Consider the following 24,268-nt stretch of genomic DNA (forward strand, 5'->3'; position numbering starts at 1 on the left):
TGTTTGTCTTTCTCTGACCACAGTTCTGTGAACTCTCTGGCTCTGACTCAGAGAGTTTCCTCAAACACTGTTATATCATCCCTCAAACATTTATCATCCTGCCCTAAACTTTTCCCATCCCATCCGTCCAAACTGAACCCTTCCCTTCATTCCAACTGTGCCAAATTTTTTGATTTAGTTTATTTTTTATTTATTTTCTTTTAACTTGTGGTAGATTCCCATCACATATTTCACTCTGTATCCTCCCTGCTCTCTCTCCTCCGCCCCAGTTCCTCCTCCAGCCTCTAATTGGCTTCCATTACAGTACCGTTTCCTCTCAGTTTTTCCTCAGCCAGACTCTTGTGGGCAGGATCAGCTTCAGCTCCTCGACACTCACGAACATCAGCGGCTCTTAAAGACTTCATCACTTCAGCCTGTAAGTTAGGTTTTATTTCTTGAATAATGAATCTAAGCTGTCTACTGTATGTGAATGTCAAGGGACACATGTGAAGTCTGAACATGACAGGCCTGAGTTCGAGTTTTAGTCTTGAGGAAAGTGTTTCTTTTCCCCTTCAGAGCTTCTAAACTAAATTACAGCACAGAGCATCAGTGTGTATTTTGTCACTATATTACTGTTGATATTAATTAAACTTGAAAATATTCTCCTGAGAAATAGTAGGAGTTTAAAGTATTATCAATAAGTATACATTGTACTTAGTTACAGTATGAAAGGGTATTTTTAAACGACACCAGGTTCAAATAAATGAGCAGCTTTGCCTTTAACAGCCTGATAATGACTTACAGTAAATGTGGATAACAACTCAGAACTCCAGCTGGTCTGAAGGCTGAATGCCAAACCTTTTCCACTTGGCTGTTTGAGTTTGTTCGCTGACATCTTACAGAAATCCGATCTTGACACTGTCTGTAAAGGTTTAAACAAATCCTCCAACCAGACTTTCAACCTATAGACCACAGTCCAGTGATTTGGATTAATCTTAATGTATACTTCTTCAAACTGTTTTAAACTAAAAACAACAGGATAACAAATACACAAAGTCTTTCACATGCAAAAATAGCAAAGCCAATGATCTGCTCCGACAGTGTAAAGTGAGAGTGCGTAGAGTTGCTCAGTAAACACTCATGTTCACATGTCAGTGAACTTCAGAGGAGGGTTCTTCAGTGTGTGTTTCTCATCATCTGAGGGCGACTGAGACAGACAGCTGCTCAGACTCGCCAGTATTTCTCCTCTTGTCTGCTCCCCTCATCTGCCAGGAATCCTGACCTGCAAGTCTTTCTCCCTCACTCCTTCTTTCTCTCACTATTTCCCTCTTTTGTATCAGTTTTATTCCCCCCTCCCCTGTGAGGTTCTCCCTCTCTCTCTGTGTGTGTCTGTGGCTGTTGTGGATGTACAGTGTAAACTCAATAAGGAGACCTGCAGACAGACGACAGCTTTCATTACAAAACCATAAAGCTGGAACCCAGTGCTGTGAGCTGTAAGTCCTGGTGTTCAGTTCATCAGTTCAGTTAATGTTCCTGTGACGTCTGTCCAGCCCTCACACACACACACACACACACACACACACACACACACACACACACACACACACACACACACACACACACACAGCTCAACAGAGACAAGCTGCTGTTTCCTGACCAAAAATCCCACAGGAAAAGACAAGCGTGCTGCAAATACTTTGACGTTATACAGGGTCAGTTGCAGACACAGCTTGGTAACTGTCTGGTTGTCCACATTCTGTCAACTGAGGATTAGTTCACTCGGGAAACACAGAGTTTGAGATTAACTTTTTAAACACTTTTCAAGTGTGACCATGAATCGACTGTCTGGTATTCAGCATCTCATCATACTTTTTTGAAAAGCATCTGGTAATAATTTATTTGACCAATATGAGTAATCGTGATCTTGATCCATTAGTTTCACCTTCCTCATCTGCAGATCAACTATATATTCATTTAATCTGCACTTCAGCCACCAAACCATCACATATGACATGTTAGAAATACATGGGTATTTACTGTATATCTGATCTGTGTGTTAGGTAAACATATATTAGTTTGTAAAAAACTTCAATTATTAATTAAATTTAAAAAAAATTCGAATTACAAATGATCAATTACATCTGTGTAACTTTACTTGAACAAACTTAAATTATTTGTATGTTACCAACTGAAGTATATTTTGATAAACATTTTTTTCCTTTTCTTCTGTGTGAAATTGGACGCATACAAATAAATGCATTTGGGATCATGGATAATGGTAGCATGTCAAAATCAAAACTCTTTTACACCTTTTCTTATTTATTTTTCTGGTCATATTTTCCGTCCGTCATTCCATCACTTCCTTCCACATGTCTTCACTCACACAGAGCGTGATGTTCTTAGTGTCGTGACTCTGAGACGTTTATTTGCAGAAGCTGAATCACTGACTGAAACCAAAACCTGCTCCTGAGCTAACAGAAACAAGCTTCCAGTGTCTGTTGTAATAATGAGACCTTCACATAGGATCATTTAAACTTTAAAAACCATTAAATCTTATAAATATGTCTACCTGAGTGGAGAAGGACATATTTATTACATCATCTGTTTCAAATTAGTGGTTGCTTCCTTCCACTTTATATAATATAATGGAGAATACCAATCCTGTCACACAATACTTTGACCATACTTGACCCTCAAAACAAGAGAAGAACAACATAAAAGAGTGTTTTCTTTATTTCAAAGTAATTCCCCATTTCTACTGAACATCATCCTGCAGGTTTTGACTTATTCTAAATCAAAGAAGTTCTTGCCCTCAGTCCATCATGGTTTAGTATTGTCAGCTCTGCCTGAAAGACAAAAGTCCTTCAATTAATTTAATATAGATTCGTTTTCACTGGAACAAGAAAACATAAACTGAACATGTTCCTGTGTTTACAGATGTTGCTGTGTCATAATTTCTTCGTGCCTCCCCCCAGTGTTTGTAATCTGATAACCTTTGATTTGTCTTGATGTTTATAGTGCTATCTGTGGAGGACTGGTGTTTACCCAGATCACTGTAATCAAGTTGTGAGTGGTTCAGTTCAAACTCTAGGGTTATACACTGTTGTAAAATATTTAAATATTTAATCTCTCTCTCTCTCTCAGCTGTGACACTGCAATGACCTCACTCGGGTGGTTATCCTTGTTGCACTCCCTCCTTGTCCTACAAGTCCACTGGTCCAACCAGTTAGAGGACAACAAGATCCCCCCCAGTCTGTGTACGGGTCACCCTGGTATCCCGGGCTCTCCTGGAGTTCATGGCAGTCCTGGTCAGCCAGGAAGAGATGGGAGGGACGGGAGAGATGCTGCTCCGGCGGAGAAGGGAGAGAGAGGGGACAGGGGAGACTCAGGTGTGTATGTGGTTTAAGTAGGATTTATGTTGTGGGGACCTAAATCTGTTTACATGGTCACAAAATAAAGATAAACCAATTCCCATAATGTAGATGAAGATGACACAGGTTTTGGTTAAGGTTAGGTTTAGTTTAGGTTTAGTTTAGGTTTAGGCTAAGGTTGGGTAGGTGTCCAGGAAATCAATGTAAGTCAATGTGATGTCCAGAGACACAACTGTTTTTGTGTGTGTGTGTGTGTGTGTGTGTCTCTCTGGGTGTTCATGTCTGTGCTCCTCTTATTCTCCAGGTGAGACAGGAGTACGAGGCCTGATCGGAGACAAAGGCGACCCAGGTGAGAAGGGGGAGAGGGGCCAACAAGGCGAGTGTGCCGTGGCCCCCAAATCAGCCTTCAGTGCCAAACTATCTGAGGGCCACACTCTACCCCTCACTGTGGGCGACGCCCTCCGCTTTGACAAGATCCTGCTGAATGAACAGGGCGACTACAACACTGAGACGGGGCGCTTCACCTGCAAAGTCCCTGGAGTGTATTACTTCAGCGTCCACGCCACAGTTTACCGTGCCAGCCTGCAGTTTGACCTGATGAAGAATGGACACACGGTGGCATCTTATTTTCAGTTTTATGGAAACTGGCCCAAACCGGGGTCACTGTCTGGTGGCTCCCTGCTCCACCTTGTCCCTGGGGACCAGGTGTGGGTCCAGATGGCTCTGTCAGAGTACAACGGGTTTTACTCCAGCACCAAGACGGACAGCACCTTCATCGGCTTCCTGGTGTACTCTGAATGGAAAAACTCTGCTGTGTTTGCATGACGTGTGCTCATGAACAAAACAAAGTCACTTTCCTTTGTGGGAAATGAACACAACCTTTTTATAAGATTCCTAATTGAGATTTTCTGGATAATGACAAGTGAACTGGCTGTGATGTGCCACAGCTGTATTTGTGTATGAACAGACAATTCTCCTTGAATGGCACATACCGTACTGGTGAAGTGTGAGGTGCACACACGGAGCACCGATGTTTGTTCAGTGTCTGTTCTTCAGTTGACAGACACTTGATTCTTCTACCAGATGTTGCAACTAAACCAACCAACTCCAGGCCACCGATTCTAACAGTCTTAATAATGCACTTTGTTTCTGCTCAGTGAACATAAAACATGAATAAATCATTTTAGTTTTTGAAACACACTCGACTGATGTTTTTGGTCACAGCTTTACACTTAAATGTGAGATCGCTTTTGCCAGGAGTTTCAAATGATTCAAACATGAGCGTGGAGCCACTTACTCATAACACACCTGCTTGTAAATACAGCAGATGTTTTATTATACAGATGTTTATTCATTTTCTGTTGGTGGAAGTACCAACAAAACACTACAATCACTCTTCACTCCCATTTAAGTAAAAGCACAGAAGAAATCATGAGCAACATGGACCCCATCCATCCATCCATCCATCCATCATCCATCCATCCATCCATCATCCATCCATCCATCCATCCATCCATCATCCATCATTCATCCATCATCCATCATCCATCATTCATCCATCCATCATCCATAGATATATCCATCCATCCACCATTATCCATCCCTCCATCCATCCACATCCAATTTTTGATCTGCACGTGTTTGGACTGTGGTACTGAGAGTAAACCCACCCAGACACAGGAGCACATGAAATTGTATTCAGAGAGAGAGAGAATAAAACAAAAAGAAAATCGATTTAGATTTAAACAAATGAAACAATAAATACCCTCACGGGCAAGATGAGTGTGTCTAATTGGCCGGTCAGTGGGCAACCTGCTGATTAGCTCAGCTCTGGCATAAAAACAGGAAAAAAATATTTGTAACTTGTATCTTCACTGTCACAATGAAAAATGTGCATATCCATTACTCAGACTGTGAAACCTCAATGTTCAAAATATTCCTGCACAAATCTCAATTACACATCAAAAATATCTCTAAACTCTGTAACTCATGTTAATATAGTTTCTAAACAGTTTTCAGGTCATTTGATGCAGTTATCACATTTACAGGCCTCAGGGAAGTTGACATGTCTGTTGGAGGTCTGAGCAAACATCCACCTCTAACTATACTGCCATCTATTGACTATACTGATCCGTTCATACGAGACAATAGAAAGCAGTAATTCACTTTTTCTCCCTGTAAAATGATTCATGGAGCAGAAAAGAAGAAAAAGTAAAGTTATTTTGGATTTCTCTCTCCTACTTTACCTAAATGAGCCTCAAATTGTTACTTGAATGAGAACATCTGGGACGTTTGGAGAGTGAATCCACAGAACAACTCACAGGCATCTGAAACATGACAATGATGTTACATGACGTGCAGTGGGAATGATTAGTACCTGAAGCTGACTGGTGTTTGCTGTGCCACATTTTGCTTTACAGGTTTTCATTGTTTTGGTCTGGTTCACTGACCCGTGCATGAGGGCGTTCCCACAGGAGAGGGCGGAGTGAGGGACCCCTCCCCAGCACAGGTGTCAGGTATATTCAATCTGGAATCAATGCAAACTCAATGTCCCCCAGGAACCATTGGATGGGATTCACCTGACCTGATTAGGGCGTCCATCCAGGCCCTCCAGCAGAGCATCCTAAGGTGGGTGGTATTTCCCCTCATTATGTTGAGTAACTGGAGGCAAACACATTGAAGATCTTAACTAACCATCATCTTTCCCTGCACCAGTTGGATCTGACCCCTCCCCATATTGACCATTGTGCTTTAAATAAAAATAATAAATTAATAACACTTGGTGGCCCGTACCTTCAATCTTTATAACACACTGAAACATGAGACACTTTTTTGAGGAGTCATCAGCCAAAAATGCCTACAACCAATACTTTAACAGTCAGCATTGCACTGCTTTTTTCTTCATGTTGCATAAGATTATTTTTCACGTAAATTAGCCACAGCTGCTAAATGAATGTAGCGGAGCAAAGGGCAAAGTACTTGAGGAAGTGCACTTATACTTTCCACCTTTGCCTGATTGATTTACTTTTATTTTGGATTTTATTAATAAAACACTCATTTCTCTGTTTTTACTCTCACAGGCAGAGCCCCACTAGATTTAATGTCTTTAATGAGAATGCCTGGAAAAGATTCATTTTCCACTGAGTTCACAGTGTTTACCTTCGTCTGATGATTCCACCAAACGCTGTGAGTCCTGTGAGAGACTCTGAGAAGCTAATAGATGTCATCTCCCTCTCTCCGTCTCCTAAATCAAAAAGAACATGTTATTTTTCACAGTTTACTGAGTGAAGTCTCTGTCATTCTTTCTGACATTTTCTTGAGGCCTGATTTAAGGGACTAAAAACTGACAAGACCACAGCCTATGGGGGTGCACTCTGTGCCTGTCAAACACACTGTACCTCAGACATGAGCAAATGTTATTTTTCCTTCACTCCCACAGTGTCTGACATATAATTGGGCTCTAAATATAACCCCATAACTGTTTCTCTCTGGGACAGAACCAGAGGAGCAGGACGTTAATCAATCCTCCTCTGGCTTTAATCAGTTATTTCAATTAGTTCACGGCCTGTAAATTGAAGCTGATGACCAAGCAGACGGTGACATCACTCTGTGAACGAACTGGGTGGGTGTTTGTTTGGGTGGAGGAGAGTGACGCAAGAGTATGACATCTGGATTAAATAATGCAGATGAGTGAACATGCACAAAGAAGAGACAGGGCAGTATCAATGATTCAAGAAAATGCTGAGGTCAAAATCCACCACTTTAAAACATGTTTCATTTACCTCCAAAAGCCTTAAAAACATCATTCTCATTCTGTTTGCCATATTACCAAATCATATATTTCATGTCCCTGCATGAATGTCTAAATATCATTTTTAAGATCCATTTTGAAACTTTCTATCTAAAATTCTCTCTATCTAGACATTTCTCTTGGAAATATGTAGGCATTTCTGTAATATCATTAGCACTACAAGGTGAATAAATGACACTTTTTTCAGTTTGGTTCAAACAAGCAAGACATAATATGTTAGTGTTAGTTATATTCTAAATTAGCTGATGTACAAGTTTTAAGTTAAATGATTAAAAAGAAAAGAACTGAATCATCCATCAGATCGTGAACTTCTCCTCAGGTCAACAAAAACCCCAATTCACCAAAAACAATATCAAAAACATTTTTTTGTCTTCAATGAGACAATCTGCTCTCTGACGTCACCTTCTTTAGAGGTGGTCCAGCAGGGGGCAGAGTTGTAACAGCATTCAGCAGCTTAACTCTGCAGGAGCACCTTCAGTCTGCTTCAGATGACGTAACCAGGACTGATGTTGTTACAGCTGTTTCCATATCTGCTTCTAAAAACTGACCTGAGGTGCTTATATGATGAGTATAACAGCAGTTCTGGGTGTTATCAATAGATCAGACAGGAATGTATGGTACATAAGGATTCCAGTCATTATTTACTGATCACATCCTTCAGAAGATACAGGCTAGAATCTCATGAGATTAATGCAAAATTAAAGGTAAGTGGTATATTTGAATGATAACTGCTAAATCAAGACCTTACTGGTCACATGTTGACACTTACCAGAGGAAATGTGTGCATATATTCAAAACCACCTTTCCTTCATGGCTCTTCCCATAGTCTAGTTTTTCAGAGGATGTTCTCAAGAGTTAAAAAAGTAATCTCTAGTGAAATTGAGTGCTTCCGTGTGTTGCTGTTGGACGAGAAGTTCAGATCAACAACTGAAATTGATGTTTAATGAGACACTTTATGAAAGAAATATTCAACAGTGGACCTCAGTTATGCTGTTGTGGAACAATTACGAACAAGTTCCAGCGAGGTTTACTTTGAACCCGACTTTACCTTGTAAGGTCATTACTGGGAGGATTTCTTAACAGAAAAAATGCAGAATTCATTTTTGGAGGATGGAATCAGATACTTTACTGCACAAAGTAACTAAACAACCTCAAACCGACTTCAGCCATCAAAATAAATAGCTTTTCTTTTGTGTTATTCTTGGTGATATCATGCTCATATTCATTTCTAACAAACTATTATTTTCAGGGTGCAGATTTTGCCTTGATGCTGACAAAAATCTGTTTTCTGTCAGCATGACAATCAAATAAAACCCCCATCTTCACAATGATCTCCATTTAGATCATAATGGGACCACTGAAGATTTAAGTTAAAGAGGTTAAACACTATTTAGATAGATAGATACTTTATTGATCCTGAGGGGAAATTAGGCATCCAGTAGCATAAACACCAGTCAAACACACACAAGAGCATAAAAACCATAAAAAGTCAAGAATAAGTACATTTAATCTATAGTGGGATGAAAGTCTCACCACAAGAACAACTAATATATAAGATGAGTAAGTATGATTGAAAGTTTGAGGTGAGAGAAGTAGAGCACAGAAACTCAAGCAACTGAGCCTGAGTACTGTTGCCAAATATAAATACGGATTTAAAGATAAATATGTGAAGCTAAACAACGTTACGGTGCAGTGAAAAACTGTGGAAGAATAAAACTTCAAATATAAAAACTAGAGATATAAAAAAATAGTATATGTAAAATCAAATAAAGATAAGCCTGGTAACATGATGTATGCATTTCATTTTGCCATAGCTGAGAGGAGTTGTACAGTCATGGCCGGGGGGATACAAGACCTCCTCAGTCTCTGTTGGGCAGGACTGAGACAGCAGTCTGTCACTGGGGAAGCAGCGCACAGTTCTGGTGGGAACAACAACTTCCATGCAGAAGTTCCAATGGTCAGTAATGCAGTGTGTGACCTGATGTCCCTTCTGTGTGGTTCCTGCAGCACACTCTCATCAAATCTTTGTAATTGTAGCTCATTCAAATCACTTTACAGAGATTTCTATCTCCACGTTCACCTCACAGGCTTTTTATCTGTTTATCAGTGTCAGAAAAACCACATTAAATCACCTTAGATTCAGTGTTATCAAACGTTCATCATCACATATCTATCTGAACCGTTTTTAAATTGCCTCACAGCCCTGGTTCTGATCTCTTTGTGTTGGGAAACAGTGGCACATTTCATCTCTCTGTCAGGCTGAAGGTTAAAGTTTAAATACTACGGGGGGGGGGGGGGCAACCCGACTCCAGTGACCTGATGGCTATCATCCAGCTTCCTGCAGCGGGAGTCACCACCAGCTTTAATCTCTATGATGCCCATTCATCACACACTGTGTTTATTCAAAGCCATCAGGATTATCAGTGGTAGAAATCTGCTAATTAAAACCAACATCTTCATCACAGTACAGTCAGGGCTGAACGTCTGGGTCTTTATCTCACTGTCAAACAGCTGAGTTCACTTAATTCACTCTTTTCTCTCTCTGACTCTTTTGTTTCACTCTTCCTTTTGTAGATCTCTAATTTTATCTTCAATCTATGTCTCTTCTGTTTGTCTTTGCATCAAGCCGGAGGACTCTGTCACTTCAGGCTTGTCGATATATCAGAAATAGAAACATCAACTAAAACCTCCTGTAGTTTGTCTTGGTTGAGACAGTCTCGTGTGGTTTATGGGGCCCCTTACAGGGAGGTCAGGGGTCGGTGCTGCGCTGTTCTTCTGTGGCTCCATAATGTCGGTATGAGAGAATAATTTATAAAAAATGTATACACAGTGACAGGTTTTTATAAATGGTGGCTACTGGCTATAATATGATTACGTAGTTCTGCAAGCCACATCCCAAAAGTACTAACCCGCGAGACCAGGGACTTTTTGGGGGTTAAAGGATTTACCCATAACTTTATTTAGATCCCGGTCCCTGTGGTGGAAACACAGAGTTCATGCAAAGCTTCCAAGTTCCAGGAGAAAGTTCATGCTGTCACCTTTGACCTTTAGCATCACTGTTCTGAAGCCCTGGACTCCTCTGGTTTTGGAGAAGTTTTCCCAGTCATAAAGAGGCCAGGTTTAAAACAAACGAGAGATGATAGAGAAATCAGATGCCACACTGAGTCAGCATAAACAGAAAAAATACATCCTGAGTGAGGCGGACAAAAGTGCTCTTGGGTTTGACATTTTCCCACACTGCTCCCAACCGGGACCCCCAGAGTCTGAAGGAGGAGGTCGAACCCCCAGAGTATCAAGCTCTCCTCGGTTCACTCCTCCCTGCTCGTCCCCCCTCTCCGACATTAAACTTCCTCCCCTCTGTTAACACCACCCCATTAACAATTAACTGGTAAACACAGCAGAGGCAGGAATCATGGGTCAGGAGACAATAAACAACCTCTGGATTAGTTTTCCGATCCCTCTAACAGCTTGTTTGCTTGTTTGTGGACATCATGTAGAAACCTCTGAGTTATAAAGATGAGTAAAAGATGCCGGGGTCGTGTTCACAGACACGTAACATCTCATTGTATCCTTTTATCTCTGCAGATGTTGAATGTGGAGCTGGGGATATTTTTAGAGAAAACTTTGGGAACAGGACCGGACCCCCTGCATCACAGGCCTCTGGTGAATTGTCGTATGTTTGTGGAAGTAGTCCCTTGTGCATCAAGGCCTCCTCTCCTCCTCTACACTACAGCTCTGCTAGATCCCCCTTTACTTCTGCAGATACAGGACATGACAGTTCTGCTTTTAGATAAACATTGTTCCGCCCACAACTATTTCCATTTGTAGTAATCTGCATATGAAGGACACAGTCTGTGTGGACTGTTTAAAAACCTAGTAGAATCAGTATGATTAAATTTGAAATATACCAAAGGCCATGTTTCCTTTCATCTCATGTCAAAGTTTATCCTGGTGTACACATACTGTACCTGTGGCCGGAAAGAAATTGAGTTGAGTTGTTCATTTTCTACTTGTGCGTACATTTTTAGGGCTGATGTATTTACTTAAATAATTGATTAGGCAATCTTATTGCTGCACTGCTTATTTTAAGTTTTGTTCTGTCAATAGGACACAGGACAATTTAAGATGTAACAACAGACTCATGGAAATAGTTTTGTCCCATTTCCGGACATTCTACAGGACATGTTTTTCTGTGGTGTTTTTGTGAAGGAATGGAATTAGTTCAACCCCCAAATAACCCTCAAACAATAAGGAGTATAGATAATGACTCAATATTAACATGTGTAATGTGTTCAGTTGGTGAGAGGTCACAAGAACCAGTCTTGACTGTTGTTTTATTATGAACATTCAACTTATCATTATGTGGCAGCCACAGCATTAAAAAAAACACACAAATTACATTCACGTCTTCAAATGGCATTGTCCCACACTGTCATAATGACTGCAGAGAGCAGCAGTGATGGTCATGTGAGTGGTTTCAGTCCACTGCAATCTGTAGTTGGGGAATGCTGTACATTAGCATTAAAGGAATACCTGAGAGAGATCTATGCTGACTACAGTCTGGTCCCCAGAAATCTTTTACAACCTCATCAAACACTCAGTCACTCTCATTAATGATATTTGAGTAAGATACTAAAGACACATAGTAGTGTCAGTAATTTGTATTAAATGGCTCCTGTCACAAAAATAATGCAGAACTCTTATTTTTCTAAACAAACAAATTATTTAAACAAAATGTTTCAAAAGGCAAATGAGGTTAAAAACAGCCCTCTTCCCACAGATCTCACACCTCCACACCAACCACCATCGATAACACATAAGTGGCATCATAACATTGCCCTTTAAACACCGATCAATGACAACACGTCAGCTTCAACAGCTACAAATATAAAAACAAATGAAATTGTGAACCCTTATTAGTTTATGGTCCTTTTATACAATAGGAAAGAGAAAACCTTTTATGGATCATGTGAGGGGGGTGACTGTAACCTGCCTCTGATGCAGGACTGGAACATGTCCTATCAATAGAACAAATAAATGGAATAAAGCTTTATTTTTCTGTCACTGGCTGAACAATTATAAATGACCATCCTCAAATCCAGAAAACCTTTGTTAACTCTTACATGGCTCCATGCAGTATATTCAAATTGTAAAAGCTTCCACTGCAACAAAAAGTAATGGTGTTGATTTGAATATACTGTTAAATATACATGTGTGTAATCACTAGTATACTCATGCATGCGTTGGTATTCACAGCTTGGTCGATAAAAAGCGCATTTTTAAGACAAGAGCAGCGGTAAACATTTCAGCATCAGCAAGGGAGGGCACTTACGGGTTACCGTGGCTACGAGAGACCTCAGACTCAGCGTGGCAACACGGAATCATTTTTGAACGGGTTCATCACACTGGCAAAACAGAGACTGTAGCTGTGACGCACATCCATATAACAGGAAGTGTTCACACTTGAAAAGCAACAAAATGATCAGTACAAATACCAAACCCCTTTTATTATCCCACAGTAATGGAAAAAATAGTGGTGAAACAGTCCAGTTATATTTTAGAAAATAAGCCTTTTGCAGTCTCTTTTAGAGCCACAATGTTTTATCAATCACGTAACAGAAATAAAATTAAGCCGCAGATATGTTGTTAATGGATTAACTTTATCAGTTTTTTTTGCCTTATCCTATTCTGATTTCAGCTTCACAAAATATGTATTTTTTTTATCACATATGGTGGGAAACTAGTGAAGACTGTTGTTTGCATAAATCACCAGTCCACAAACAACATTTTCAGGACATTGCTTTGGGCTCCGGAAAGTTGTGTTTTTGACAATGTTTTGATGTTTTTTAGATTTCAATGATGAATCTGGAAAACAATCAGCAGATTCATCAACCGTGGAAATAATAATTACACTGCAACCCTTGTCTCTATTTATGGTTGTGGCATTTTATCATCCAAAGCATCCAAAGGCGTAGGTATTATATAATTTCCTGTTCACATGTTTACTTTTTTTAGCAAAAAAAAATATGAATTTAGATTTAAAGGAAACCCAGTAAAACAAAAGTCAGTGGTGGTAAAAGTTGAAGCATAGATACTGATTATCAGACTCCTTGATGTCAGGAGCCTTTAGGTCCACTGGTCCCTCATACATAGACGTCCATAGTGTTGAGGATCATGTGCCGACAGAGCGGACAGTTCTGTTGGTAGATGGGTTGCCTCAACAGGATGTTTGTACAGTCTCTACACAAGCAGAGGTGTCTGCACGGCAGCAGCACCACCGTCTTGTTACAGTCCTGACAGATCACACACTTCTTCCTGTCCTCCTGCTCCTTCAGTAGAGTCAGCAGATTCTCAGCAGGCAGAGGTTTGCTGCCTCTGCCTGGAGACGACACCTTCTTCAGTGGTCTGTCTGTACTCGAGGAGGGGAACGCTAAATCCAGCATCTCTTGGTGGGCTCCGTCCCCTGCTCTTCCGTCTGGTGGGCCCCGCTGCTCTTCTCTGGGGTCGCCGTCCCCTCGCGCTCTGTTGTTGTTATCCCTATGGAGGTGCGTCCTCAGCGCCAGGCCTATTTGGCTGCTGTGTCGAGACAGCTGCTGCCAGAGTCGTGTCTCCAGCAGGTAGAGGTGATGGAGTATCCTTCGAAGACGTCGCATGTTACCACGCAGCATATGTGGGAGACCCTGCACGGCTGAAGCGAGGCGGCAGAGAGCAAAATGCAGTCTGTGCAGAGCTTGAAAAGAGTTCATGTAATCCAGAATTAGTGCAGCAGCCCGTCGGGTCAGCTGTGGGTTCAGGTAGACTGTGGTGGTCAGAGCGATGGTGACAGTGAGCAGGAGGCCGTAGATGTTCAGTATGAAGATGCTGATGAACATGTGCACCAGAGAAACCAGAAAGTCCAACACCAGCTTGCAGGGCGACCACAAGAACGCTGATGTCCCGACCAGACTGCTGTACAGAAAGGTGAAGGAGGTCAGCATCAGCTCCAGCACCTTCTGCAGAGGGCTGGAGACCGTCTGCCACACACTGACCAAAGCCAGGTACACGTTCTGAGTGGCGATGAGTGCGTAGTTTACCACGGTGTTGGTGAAATAGACCACCAGGCTGACAGCGATGCCGCAGCCCTCCAGCATGGACAGCAGACCCCGACACAGGTGCTCCTTCCCGCGGAGGAGGACGTGCATGGACAGGTAACCCACCATCTTCAGGCTCTCCAGCAGCCCCTCCAGGGCCAGCACCAGGCTCCCCAGCATGGTGACGGAGCCCTGGGCCACGTTGGAGGTCGCCTCTGCCAGGGACACCAGGCAAAAGACAAGGAAGTTCCCCAGCTCCAGCACTGAGGTGAGGAGGAGGGTGGGCAGGCTGGTGATGAAGGTGACCAACGCCAGCAGAGTCCGCACCACGGTGTGGACGACGAGAAAGTTCAGGTCCAAGAGGAGACAGGCGGCGTCCAGACATTTTCCAACCGTGGAGAGGACAAAGTTCACCAGCCCCATGGCGCCCTCTCTGCTGCTGATCTGTACTCAGCGTGTCTCCAGTGAAGTTCGTTTACTAACCGACACACTTGGATGTCACATCTTGTTCAGGCCGTCAGCTCGTCCGGTGCGTTAGCCGAAACCATCAGCCACCCCCCGCTTCGTTTCACCATGAACTGCTTTATGTTTCATGTTCGATCCATGTCTGCTCGGTGAACAGGACGAGCCCACACAACAAACACACGCGCAACAGAGGCGGATGTTTGGTTTCAAACGAGAGAGGCACACTTCCGTTTCGCTTCTCTGTGTAGTTTTCTTCTCTCCGGTCAGAGAATGACCCAGAGAAGTTTCATCAGCTCACAAAGACGTTTTTAAAAAGTTTCAAACCGTAAAAATCCACCGACGGAATCAAGAGAGACGAAGAAAAACACATATACGCTTCGATGTTGTTACCTCCGTCGCCATATTTGTTTTGGTCGCGTCAGCTGACCTAAGCTTCTCTTTCCGGTTTCCGGTGAGTCTACAAAATAAAATGATTTACATCTTTGAATAGAGAGGAGTTAATGTTGTACTGTCAGGTTTCACTTTCACAGATTTTTTAAAAACATGAACTAATAAGCTAATAATCTAATAAGAATACTAATAATGCTTGTAAAGTTATAAGACGTAAACAAATAATAACACTATTGTATTACTGTAGTTAGCTGAGGTGAGGCTACTCTGATCTGCAGCATGGTGTAGTTATGTATGTAACACAGTAGAAAAGATTCAAGATTCAAGAGGTATTATTGTCATTGTACAAGAAAAAAAACAAAAAAAGCAATGCGATTAAATGTACAGCAGGTTTAAAATGTGCAGATTTAAACAGTTGAATACAATAAAAAAAAACTGTTCTTTATTTTAGTAACCTGGTTGGGGGGGTGCTGGCTCAATCAGGACCGATTGATATACAGCTACAGGGGTGTGTGTGTGTGTGTGTGTGTGCGTGTGTGTGTGTGTGTGTGTGTGGGGGGGGGTCTATCCTTCTTGTTTAGACGGCTAGCATATACCGTGTCCAGAGTCGGGAGCTTGGTTCCCATGATCCTCTGTGCTGTCTTGACTACTTAGTCTCTCCGGTTCTCAGCTGTGCAGCTGGTGTACCACACGGTGGCGCTTTGGCAGAGAATTGTCTCTATGGTGCTCCTGTAGAAGTTGACAGGGAGCTTTGGGGGGAGTTCTGCTTTTTTGAGTTTCCTCAAAAAGAAGAGCCTCTGTTGAGCTTTCTTCACCAGGTAGGAGGTGTGAAGGGCCCACGTCAGACCCTCTGTGATGTGGATTCCCAGGAACTTGTCATTCACACTCTCCACTTCCCCACCATTTATGTGAAGAGGGGGAGGTGTGGTCTTCCTGGTTCTCCTGAAACCAGCGATGATCTCTTTGGTTTTTGAGGTGTTGAGGACCAGGTTATTGTCAGTGCGCCACTCAACCAGATGTTGTACTTCCTCTCTGTAGAGCACCTCCTCATTGTCTGAGATCAGTCCTACTATAGTGGTGTCATCAGCAAACTTCACTATGGTGTTAGAGGAGTGGATGGGTGTACAATCATGAGTGAACAGGGTGAAGAGAGCAGGACTGAGCACACAGCCCTGCAGTGCTGCTGGATTCACAGTGATGGTGGAGGATGTGTGGTTGCCCATCCTAACAGTTTGTGAGGAAGTCCATAATCCATGAACAGAGTGTGGTGGTGGATAGTCTGAGGTTTTTGAGTTTGTTTACCAGTTTGTGGGGGACTATTGTGTTGCATGCGGAGCTGAAATCAACAAATAGCATCCTGGTGTATGTATTTGAATGCTCCAGGTGGGACAGGGGTGTATGAAGTGCTATAGAGACAGCATCCTCTGTAGATCTGTTTTCCCAGTTGGCAAACTGGTGGCTGTCCAGATCAGTGGAGATGTTGACCTGTGGGAAAGCACAAGTCTCTCAAAGCACTTCATTGCAATTGGTGTCAGGGCTATTGGGCGACAGTCATTGAGGTCTCTGAAAGTTTGTTTTTTGGGCACAGGGGTGATGTAGGTGGATTTGAGGCATGTGGGGACCACAGACTGTTGCAGGGAGAGGTTGAAGATGTTGGTAAACACCCTTGCTAGTTGGTCGGCACATGATTTCAGGATTCAACCTGATACCATGTCTGGTCCTGCTGCTTTGGTGATGTCAATCTTCAACAGAGTGGATCTCACCTGGTGGCTCTGTAGGACGAGTCCAGGCTCCTCCCTTGGTGGTGTTTTTGTTATTTCCACTCTGCTGGTGTCATGGTCAAAATGAGCAAAGAAGTGGTTCAGGACATCAGGAAGGGTGGTGTCATGGCTGGTCTGTGAGGTGTTGTTCTTGTATTCCGTCAAGACTTTATTATTCTTCCCAGTTTGTGTTTTCATAACAGTCCTGCAGCAGTGAAGTGGATTCTTCCCTCCAGACTTGGACAGTTTCAACAGTTGGTCTTGTTCTGCAGATTAGAGGTTTGTAGGATGGGGTCAATTCCAGTGAGATGTGGTCTCATAGGCCATGGTGGGGGGATGGTGCCGTTTTATATGTGTCCGGGACATTTGTGTCAACCTGATCAAGAATGTTCTTTTCTCTGGTTGGAAAATTTACATTTTTGTGCAGTTTGGGCATTAAAAAATGAGGCCCACGTGTACATAATAAAAACAGAAAAGCAATGCTGACAACATCACAGCATTCCTCTTATAAATAAATACCTAAACAATTAAAAGATACAATATACTGCACATGTGAATTTGGACAGTAGCGATCTACAGTTTGTCAGCAGTGAAACAACCTCATCTAACTTGTTTGTGTGTGTGTGTGGGGGGTGTTTCCAGGATTTTCCATTCTTCCCAACCTTTGGCCATTTGCACACAATCTCATGTGTTGATCTATTCTCTCACCCCAGCTGCTTCAGTGACAATGAAACATAAAAGCTTTACAATGGTGAACAATATGAAAACTTCCTTCCTTGCCATGTGCTTGATCCTCCTGATGGATCCCTTCAGCATTCAGCCTTCTTTTCCTTGCGAAGGGGAAACTGGACACGGCCAGATTGGCTGTTTCCCCCCCATTCAAATCTTTGTGCTCTGTGCTGACTGTAGGTACATATTTACACTACAGACATGAGAGTGGTATTGATCTTGTCATCGAACTCTCAATAAGAAAATTCAATGCACAAACTCTGAATATGACTATTCTCCTAAAGCCTTTTCCACACTGTCATGATAGGGTTGTATATTTTAATTTAATTTCATATCTTAATGGACATAATGGACACAAAAATGAACATAAAGCTGGGGTTTCAGCATCACCAATACTGGGCTGGAAATATGCAGCATTCAGAGTTTGTTTGTCAACTGTCACTATCACAACCAAACTGAGCGGGGACAAAAGAGTCATTGCAGGAAAAGAGGACAGGATGTCTCCTCCACTGAGAGAAACTACAGGAGGGTAATAAATACCTTTGCATGCTTAGTGGGAGGGGGCTGCAAGTTATAAGAACACAGATTCTCCTATGTTCTTTGCTCATTTGTGCATGTCATTCAGGTGATGTGTACTGATGAGTCCATCTGCAGATGCTGAATTAAACTTTCAGAAAGAAGTGTTTGACTTTGTGCTTGTTTCACATAAATTGCCACCACAAGTCGTCTTCTCAAGACCTTGTCTTTACATCTGCAGGATGTCCATGAGTCTGCAGGATGTAGTAGCAGCTTCCTGCTGCATGAGTCATTATTCCACCTCTGTACCAAAAAAATAACCTCAGAGGGATCCTTTGTTTAGTCACTGATAGGGCTGCTGTTGACGATTCTTTAATATCTGATCAATCTGATGTTTTTCAATCACTACATTAATCATTTAATCATTCTGCAGCCAACAATTACTAACATTATCAATAGTTGTTCGTCTTTTATGTGAATTGATTGATAATTTAGTCTATCAAATGATTTTGAAAGAGGTCCTGCTAAAACCAAAAAAACCTTCACAGTGCCTTCATGTGATCTCACAAGATGATGCTACGATGATGTTTTGGTCTGCAGCCTACTAATCAAGCAGAAGTTTTGAGGACACTATCCTGGAAAGAGTGCCTAACAACTCGTCTCCTCAGGAATGGTCATTAAACGTTAGGAAAGAACAAATAAATGGTCATTAAAAGTCAATGTTAAGATTTTAGAGGCGGATACATCTCATAGAAATGAAGCAGTTCACTCTCAAACATAAACCTAATCTTTCAAGGCGTATGGCTGCTGCATAACTCTTGAAACCTAAGTTTGACTTTGGAGACCTTGTGCTTCTAATTCATAATTCCTTATGAAATGAGCTGTTGTAGTATCTTCTTAAGCTTAATAAGAAATCTGAATTGCCCAAAACAAATGATATCAGATCAGGTTCTATGTGTTTTGACAGCATTGTAGAGAGTGAGTTAAAGACTCCAGATCATCAACAACCTACTGTTTAATAGACTTATCGTTTCAGTAAAATAAAGCATGAAAGCAAGATGCAATTTGCTATGTCAGGTGCTTCTTATTTTTAGTAGTTGAAACATGATCTTTCAATCATTAAAAGTGGACGCTGCATATAGAGGCCTGAGTGCTCCTGCAGCGGCCGCAGGTTCGGTTATGACCCAGCCCTTTGCTGCAGATCTTCCCCGTTCTCTCCTACCATTTTACACTTAAAACATTCATTCATTTCATGTCGTAAACTACTTGATGAATTCAATATTAATCAAACACAAGCATAGGAAAGGAAACCATATAATGATACAACATTGCATCATGATTTTATTATGTGACAACTTTTACAAAGCAAGATCTGTCGCTGTGGACAGGCTTTATTTTGAAGAATGAAAGCTACTCAATATATGCTGCAAAACTCTCAATTCTACTTTTATTGGCACATTCCTGATTCAATCTCCTTTATATTTAAATGTCCAGTGTGTAAGATTTAGGGGAAAGGGATCTATTGGCAGAAATTGAATATAAAATAATCCTAGTGATGTTTTCTCTAGTGTGTTTCACCTGTATTGTACGAATTGTTGTTTTCTTTACCCCAGAATGGGCCCTTCACATTTAAATACTTTATATTTACATTGGGAGCTAGTCCTCTCCACGGAAGCCGCCATGTTTTTTACAGTCAACCAAACTGGACAAACTAAACACCTTTTGAGTTTTTCTAACAAATGAAAGCTACCATAGGTTCTCATGTTTGGAAGGGGAGCGTGAGGTGAAGGGTATTCAGCTGCAACATGCAACTACACCACTAGATGTCACTAAATTCTACACAGTGAACCTTTTAGGAAGCGACTTTCTTTATTATCTCATGTTTCAAGATCCAGACACTAATTTTTGGAAACATCTTGAAACAAGAAACAAGGCGAAAGTGTCTCTCTCTCATGTTCTAATTTCCCTGTGGTTTGTTATCGCCCCAAGCAAAGATCAAAATTCTCATCATTAATCTGAAGTCATTAGAATTTATTAGCCTAATGTTTAATTCATCTTTCTTTTCTCTTCTTTTTAATATCAAAATCTTAACAGACTGAAACACTGAAGAAACATGTCAGTGGGTGGATCTATTATGATTAATGCCCCTATTACATATAATCACCATGGAGAAGCAATGTTCAAGCCTTGGCTCGCACAGTTATCACAGTGACTCTTTTGTCACAATCCCCGTTGTTGTGATGGAGTAGAGCAGAAATTCAAATTACTCTCCCACTCTTCCTCAGAGCCCCCTCACCATACCAGACCAGTGTATGCTCAAAAGCCCCCCGTCCTTCGGAGCCACTCGGACAATAGCCGCCTCTCATGCCGGACAGACTACCCCCAAAACAACTTGTTCTCCAGTCTGGCTTCAGTGGTTCGGAAAGAATGACTTCTTTTCCTATGTTTCCTTCCTTTAGGCTTTCCTTAGCCCATGAGCACAACGCTGTGAGCCCTGTTGAGATAAGCAGATGTAGTATTTTATCATCAATCACTGCGGAGTGGCATACACAGAGGTACACAGTAACAACACTTGAGTCAGTGCATCAGTAATGGAATTGTTAAAGGGGCCAAGTTTAATCCACCATCTTGATGAGAGTTAGAGGGTAATGAATAAAGGTGGTTAGACATGACGTATGAATTCTGATCGAGTCTCTTGACGTCCCTGCAACTTGTAGGAGAATTTTAGCATTGGCCCTTAGCGCCAAAAGCTCCTAAATCCCAGAGTTGACATGTTTGTTTGCATTTTTCATCCTGACGCTTGTCGAGTATAAGAAATAACTTGGAGACACCCTCACATAAACATCAATTTATTACTTATTATACAGATTTTTGTACAAATCAAATGAAAAGATTATCCAGCAAGTCTGTTCTATCAGACTCAGAACAGACAAAGCTAATCATCATAGAATAAATGCTATTTTTTTATGAATTACACAGTATATGTGCAACAGCTCATTTATGATAACCATTGGAAAAATAGGGGATTCATTTGAATAGGTTATTGGTTTAAAGCTGGAGGTATTCCCCAGGAAATATGGTCTTATATGTTTCAGGGCTTTGCAGTCCCTGGGAACCATGTGGGGGAGGGTATGTAACTTTTCCTGCTTCTATTTTCCTCATTCGGTCTCATTCCCAAACCCATTGCCCCCTGATATTCCCCAATGCCCTGTCCAGGATGTATCATATTAAATTGAGGGTGAAAAGGGCACATTCTTGCAATTTGTCCACCAGGAATTTTTAGAGGACTGTTGAAAAAAAGCGGTCTCACAAAATGTCTATATTTATTTACTGTACACAATTTCCCAAATGTGCCACACCCATGTCACATGGCAGCCCCTATGATTCAGTCATAATTTACTGACCCTGAATGGTAGAACAATGTAGCTGTTTTGAGAACAGCCTGTTCTTTCCTATCAAGGCAAACCATAAGGATTGTGCTTCACCTTAAAGAAAATGAAAGCATCAACACAGCAGTTCACACCTTTCTTCACATCTACACAGGCTACAGTACAATCAGTATGCTTTTGCTGACATATAGGATCCTTGATAGGTTTTAGATAAATATTTTAGATAGCATATTTAAGAAGAATTGAATTGAACATTATGAAACACTGTGTGTGTAATGGACATAGTGAGACGTCACACAATTGCAATTGTTTCCCTCGCTGCAGAAATGAAACAGTGATCCAGAGAGGATGTTGTGTAGAGACCCAATCACCACAACATCACGGCAGGCTCACACATGTGTTATCAGCACTGGCCTCATATTTCCATCAAAACACAGCCATATCTCCACCAACAGATCCCCTCTGATAGGGTTAGGAGGGAGAGGAAAACAGAGCACCAGTGATAATGGTGAACACAGTATCTGTCAACTACGAGCAGACACAAGCTCCTGCTTCCTCTCTGTTTTATTTCTGATTTCCACCTGCTTTGAACATTTAGACAAAGCAGAACCCTGAAAATAAGAGACTGCACAGACTATTATTAAATGTGTCAATCATTAGTTAATCTATTTTGTAACTCCTATTTGCTTTTTGCTTGGAGATTAATGGAAACATGGATACCACTCTCAGTTCAATTACTTTGCTAGAAAAGTTAGGCACCCACGCCTTCTCCTTCACATCATTAGTCTCTGACTACTTTGCATTGGAAAAGTTTCAAGATGTCTCTTGGATCACTGAAAAACATCTGTGTATGTGCACTGTTGGTTTAAAGTGGATTTTCTTGAAAATCTATATGCATCCGTTATTTTGTGGGAACATGTTGAAAATGCTGAAAAAGCCCAATCTGCTTATCCTGTTAAAGAAAGTGAAAAAAATCCTGGAGCCACAGCAAAATTTGATGGGGTCTTCGCTGACCAGCACTTTATCCTTCCACCAAAGTTCGTGGGCATACATTGGTTTTTTATGTGATTCATTTTGCTTGCAATCTTACTCTTGCTGATGAAAACACAGCCTCCTTGGCAGAATTGATAATGTGGAAAAGGCACAAACCCACATGACAGCTCCATGCCTCTGGAAAACATGAGGACTTTGATGGAGCAGCTGTTGCCGTGAGGATCGGACCTCGTCTCCACTGTGGACTCCAACACATCAGAGAGTCCAGTATCATCGCCTGCTCCTTCATATCCTGCGCTCAGAGGCAGCCCCCATGGCCGACACAGAGGGTAGACACTGTGTTTTCCAGCATCGAAGGTCTCAGAGTTTACATGACACGTTCTGCTCTTCTTTGATCTGTGGCCAACTGTACAGACTGTGATTGTTCACACGGGATCAAATAATGCTAAGATTAAATGACTGTTCTAATGGCGCAGACAGTCAGAGGTTTTATCACTGCCTGTTCAGAGAATGAGGAAACCTTGTATTGTTTCTAACATACATTGCTCTCTGAGGTGTTCTGATCATATGTTCCTGGCTGTGAACCACTGACAACACCAAAGTTCAGTTGAAGAGCAACGACCCTTCAACAACAACCCCTGCCATTGTGTGTGTGTGTGTGTGTGTGTGTGTGTGTGTGTGTGTGTGTGTGTGTGTGTGTGTGCTGCCATGGTTTGGTAAAGTTGAATGATTTTAAATTAAAGTATAATATAATGGCAGATTACATTTTTTTTAACAGCATCGTTGCTTTTAATCACTGCTGTCAACTGTACAGTGAGCCGCTGAGATCATATTTTGGTGACACTTAAAATAACCCTATTTTGGGATCCTCGTCCAAAATGTTCAAGTTACATGTGTAAGTTAAAAAAGAATGGGTCAAGAGCCCCTTGCACCCCTTATAGGATTAGCAGTATACATGGATACCATCATGAAACTCTCAAATTACACTCAACACACTGGTTGGTGACAAGGGCCAACCGTGGTGTAGTCTATCACCCACCGGAGCTGTGTTTGACTTTGTGGGTTAAGAGCTGATCCACTGTTTTACAGCTAGGACGGAAACCCCATCACTCCCCCTGAATCTGAAATTCGACAATTTGCTGGAGCTTTCTGTGCAGGACCACAGAGTAGTGTTTACTTAGGAGACTGAGCAGTGTGATTACCTGTCAGGGACCAAGCAGAAAGGCAAAGGAGAATTATCTTCAAATAAACAACTAAATCCATACGATTTACAAAAATAGAAAATAAACTACAAAATCATGGCCCGAACTTAAAGAGGTCAACTAAACAATAAGACAACTATATTTTCAACATAACTTACAGACCTCCTTTACAAATGACACACAGGGGGTATATACACATGTAGACTAGTCCAGACGGGCACACAGGGGAGATCTAATCAAACGTACCATGTTAACTACTCAAATAAACTATCAGCATACAAAAATAAACATCAAAATAAGTTAACAAACAGGATTAATTTATAACAACTACCGAGGTCAAATAAACAATTTTCAACCCATTCTAAATCTAACCACTTCCTGTGGGCTGGGCTTAAAAGGCCACTTCCTGCAGGCTTCAGGCCTTTTTCAAGGGAGCTCGATGCAAACAAAGTGTTATTGCAAATTAAAGAGAAACACAGAATAAGTCAAGACCAAATTGTGTGCACCCACCTCAGAAAATAAAGATGCTATGAACAAAAACTGTGTAAGGTTTTTACTGAAATGAAATCTAACAAATTTATACCAACACTGAG

At 41.5% G+C, this 24,268-nt stretch overlaps 3 protein-coding genes and 1 long non-coding RNA gene across 7 annotated transcripts in view; 3 read left to right on the forward strand and 1 right to left on the reverse strand.

Annotated features, from left to right (window-relative positions):
• The first annotated feature begins 222 nt into the window (after nt 1–222).
• Nucleotides 223–4,550, forward strand: c1qtnf5 (C1q and TNF related 5). 2 transcript variants are annotated; one of them, XM_069534546.1, is made up of 4 exons: nt 318–415; nt 2,998–3,045; nt 3,124–3,368; nt 3,655–4,550. In XM_069534546.1, exons 3-4 carry the CDS (start codon nt 3,137–3,139, stop codon nt 4,173–4,175), a joined length of 753 nt encoding a protein of 250 aa, XP_069390647.1. In that variant the 5' UTR covers nt 318–415; nt 2,998–3,045; nt 3,124–3,136; the 3' UTR covers nt 4,176–4,550. The 2 variants fall into 2 exon arrangements, with proteins under 2 accessions (XP_019943853.1, XP_069390647.1); XM_020088294.2 differs by lacking the exon at nt 2,998–3,045 and having other exon boundaries at nt 223–415.
• Nucleotides 4,551–7,709: 3,159 nt separating this feature from the next.
• LOC109630401 (uncharacterized) lies at nt 7,710–11,082 on the forward strand. Its single transcript, XR_011244560.1, has 3 exons — nt 7,710–7,865; nt 8,976–9,118; nt 10,747–11,082. It is a non-coding gene; the product is annotated as an uncharacterized lncRNA (long non-coding RNA).
• Nucleotides 11,083–11,478: 396 nt separating this feature from the next.
• On the reverse strand, nt 11,479–15,130 carry rnf26 (ring finger protein 26). The gene has a single exon (XM_020088594.2). It carries the CDS (start codon nt 14,652–14,654, stop codon nt 13,305–13,307), a length of 1,350 nt encoding a protein of 449 aa, XP_019944153.2. The 5' UTR covers nt 14,655–15,130; the 3' UTR covers nt 11,479–13,304.
• Nucleotides 13,506–24,268, forward strand: part of mcamb (melanoma cell adhesion molecule b) — a 43,870-nt gene continuing 33,107 nt past the window's right edge. For all 3 annotated transcript variants that reach the window (XM_069534543.1, XM_069534544.1, XM_069534545.1), the window contains exon 1: nt 13,506–15,147. The gene's annotated coding sequence lies outside the window, so the exon portion shown is untranslated. The remainder of the gene's footprint in view (nt 15,148–24,268) is intronic.

The sequence above is a fragment of the Paralichthys olivaceus genome, chromosome 11 (genome assembly GCF_024713975.1).
Source record: "Paralichthys olivaceus isolate ysfri-2021 chromosome 11, ASM2471397v2, whole genome shotgun sequence".
NCBI classification, from domain to species: domain Eukaryota; kingdom Metazoa; phylum Chordata; class Actinopteri; order Pleuronectiformes; family Paralichthyidae; genus Paralichthys; species Paralichthys olivaceus.

Coding starts and splice junctions, on each gene's coding strand:
- c1qtnf5 (XM_020088294.2), top strand. CDS start 3,137: ATGACCTCACTCGGGTGGTTATCCTTGTTGCACTCCCTCCTTGTCCTA. Junction 3,369..3,654: donor AGGGGACAGGGGAGACTCAG/GTGTGTATGTGG, acceptor CTTATTCTCCAG/GTGAGACAGGAGTACGAGGC.
- rnf26 (XM_020088594.2), bottom strand. CDS start 14,654: ATGGGGCTGGTGAACTTTGTCCTCTCCACGGTTGGAAAATGTCTGGAC.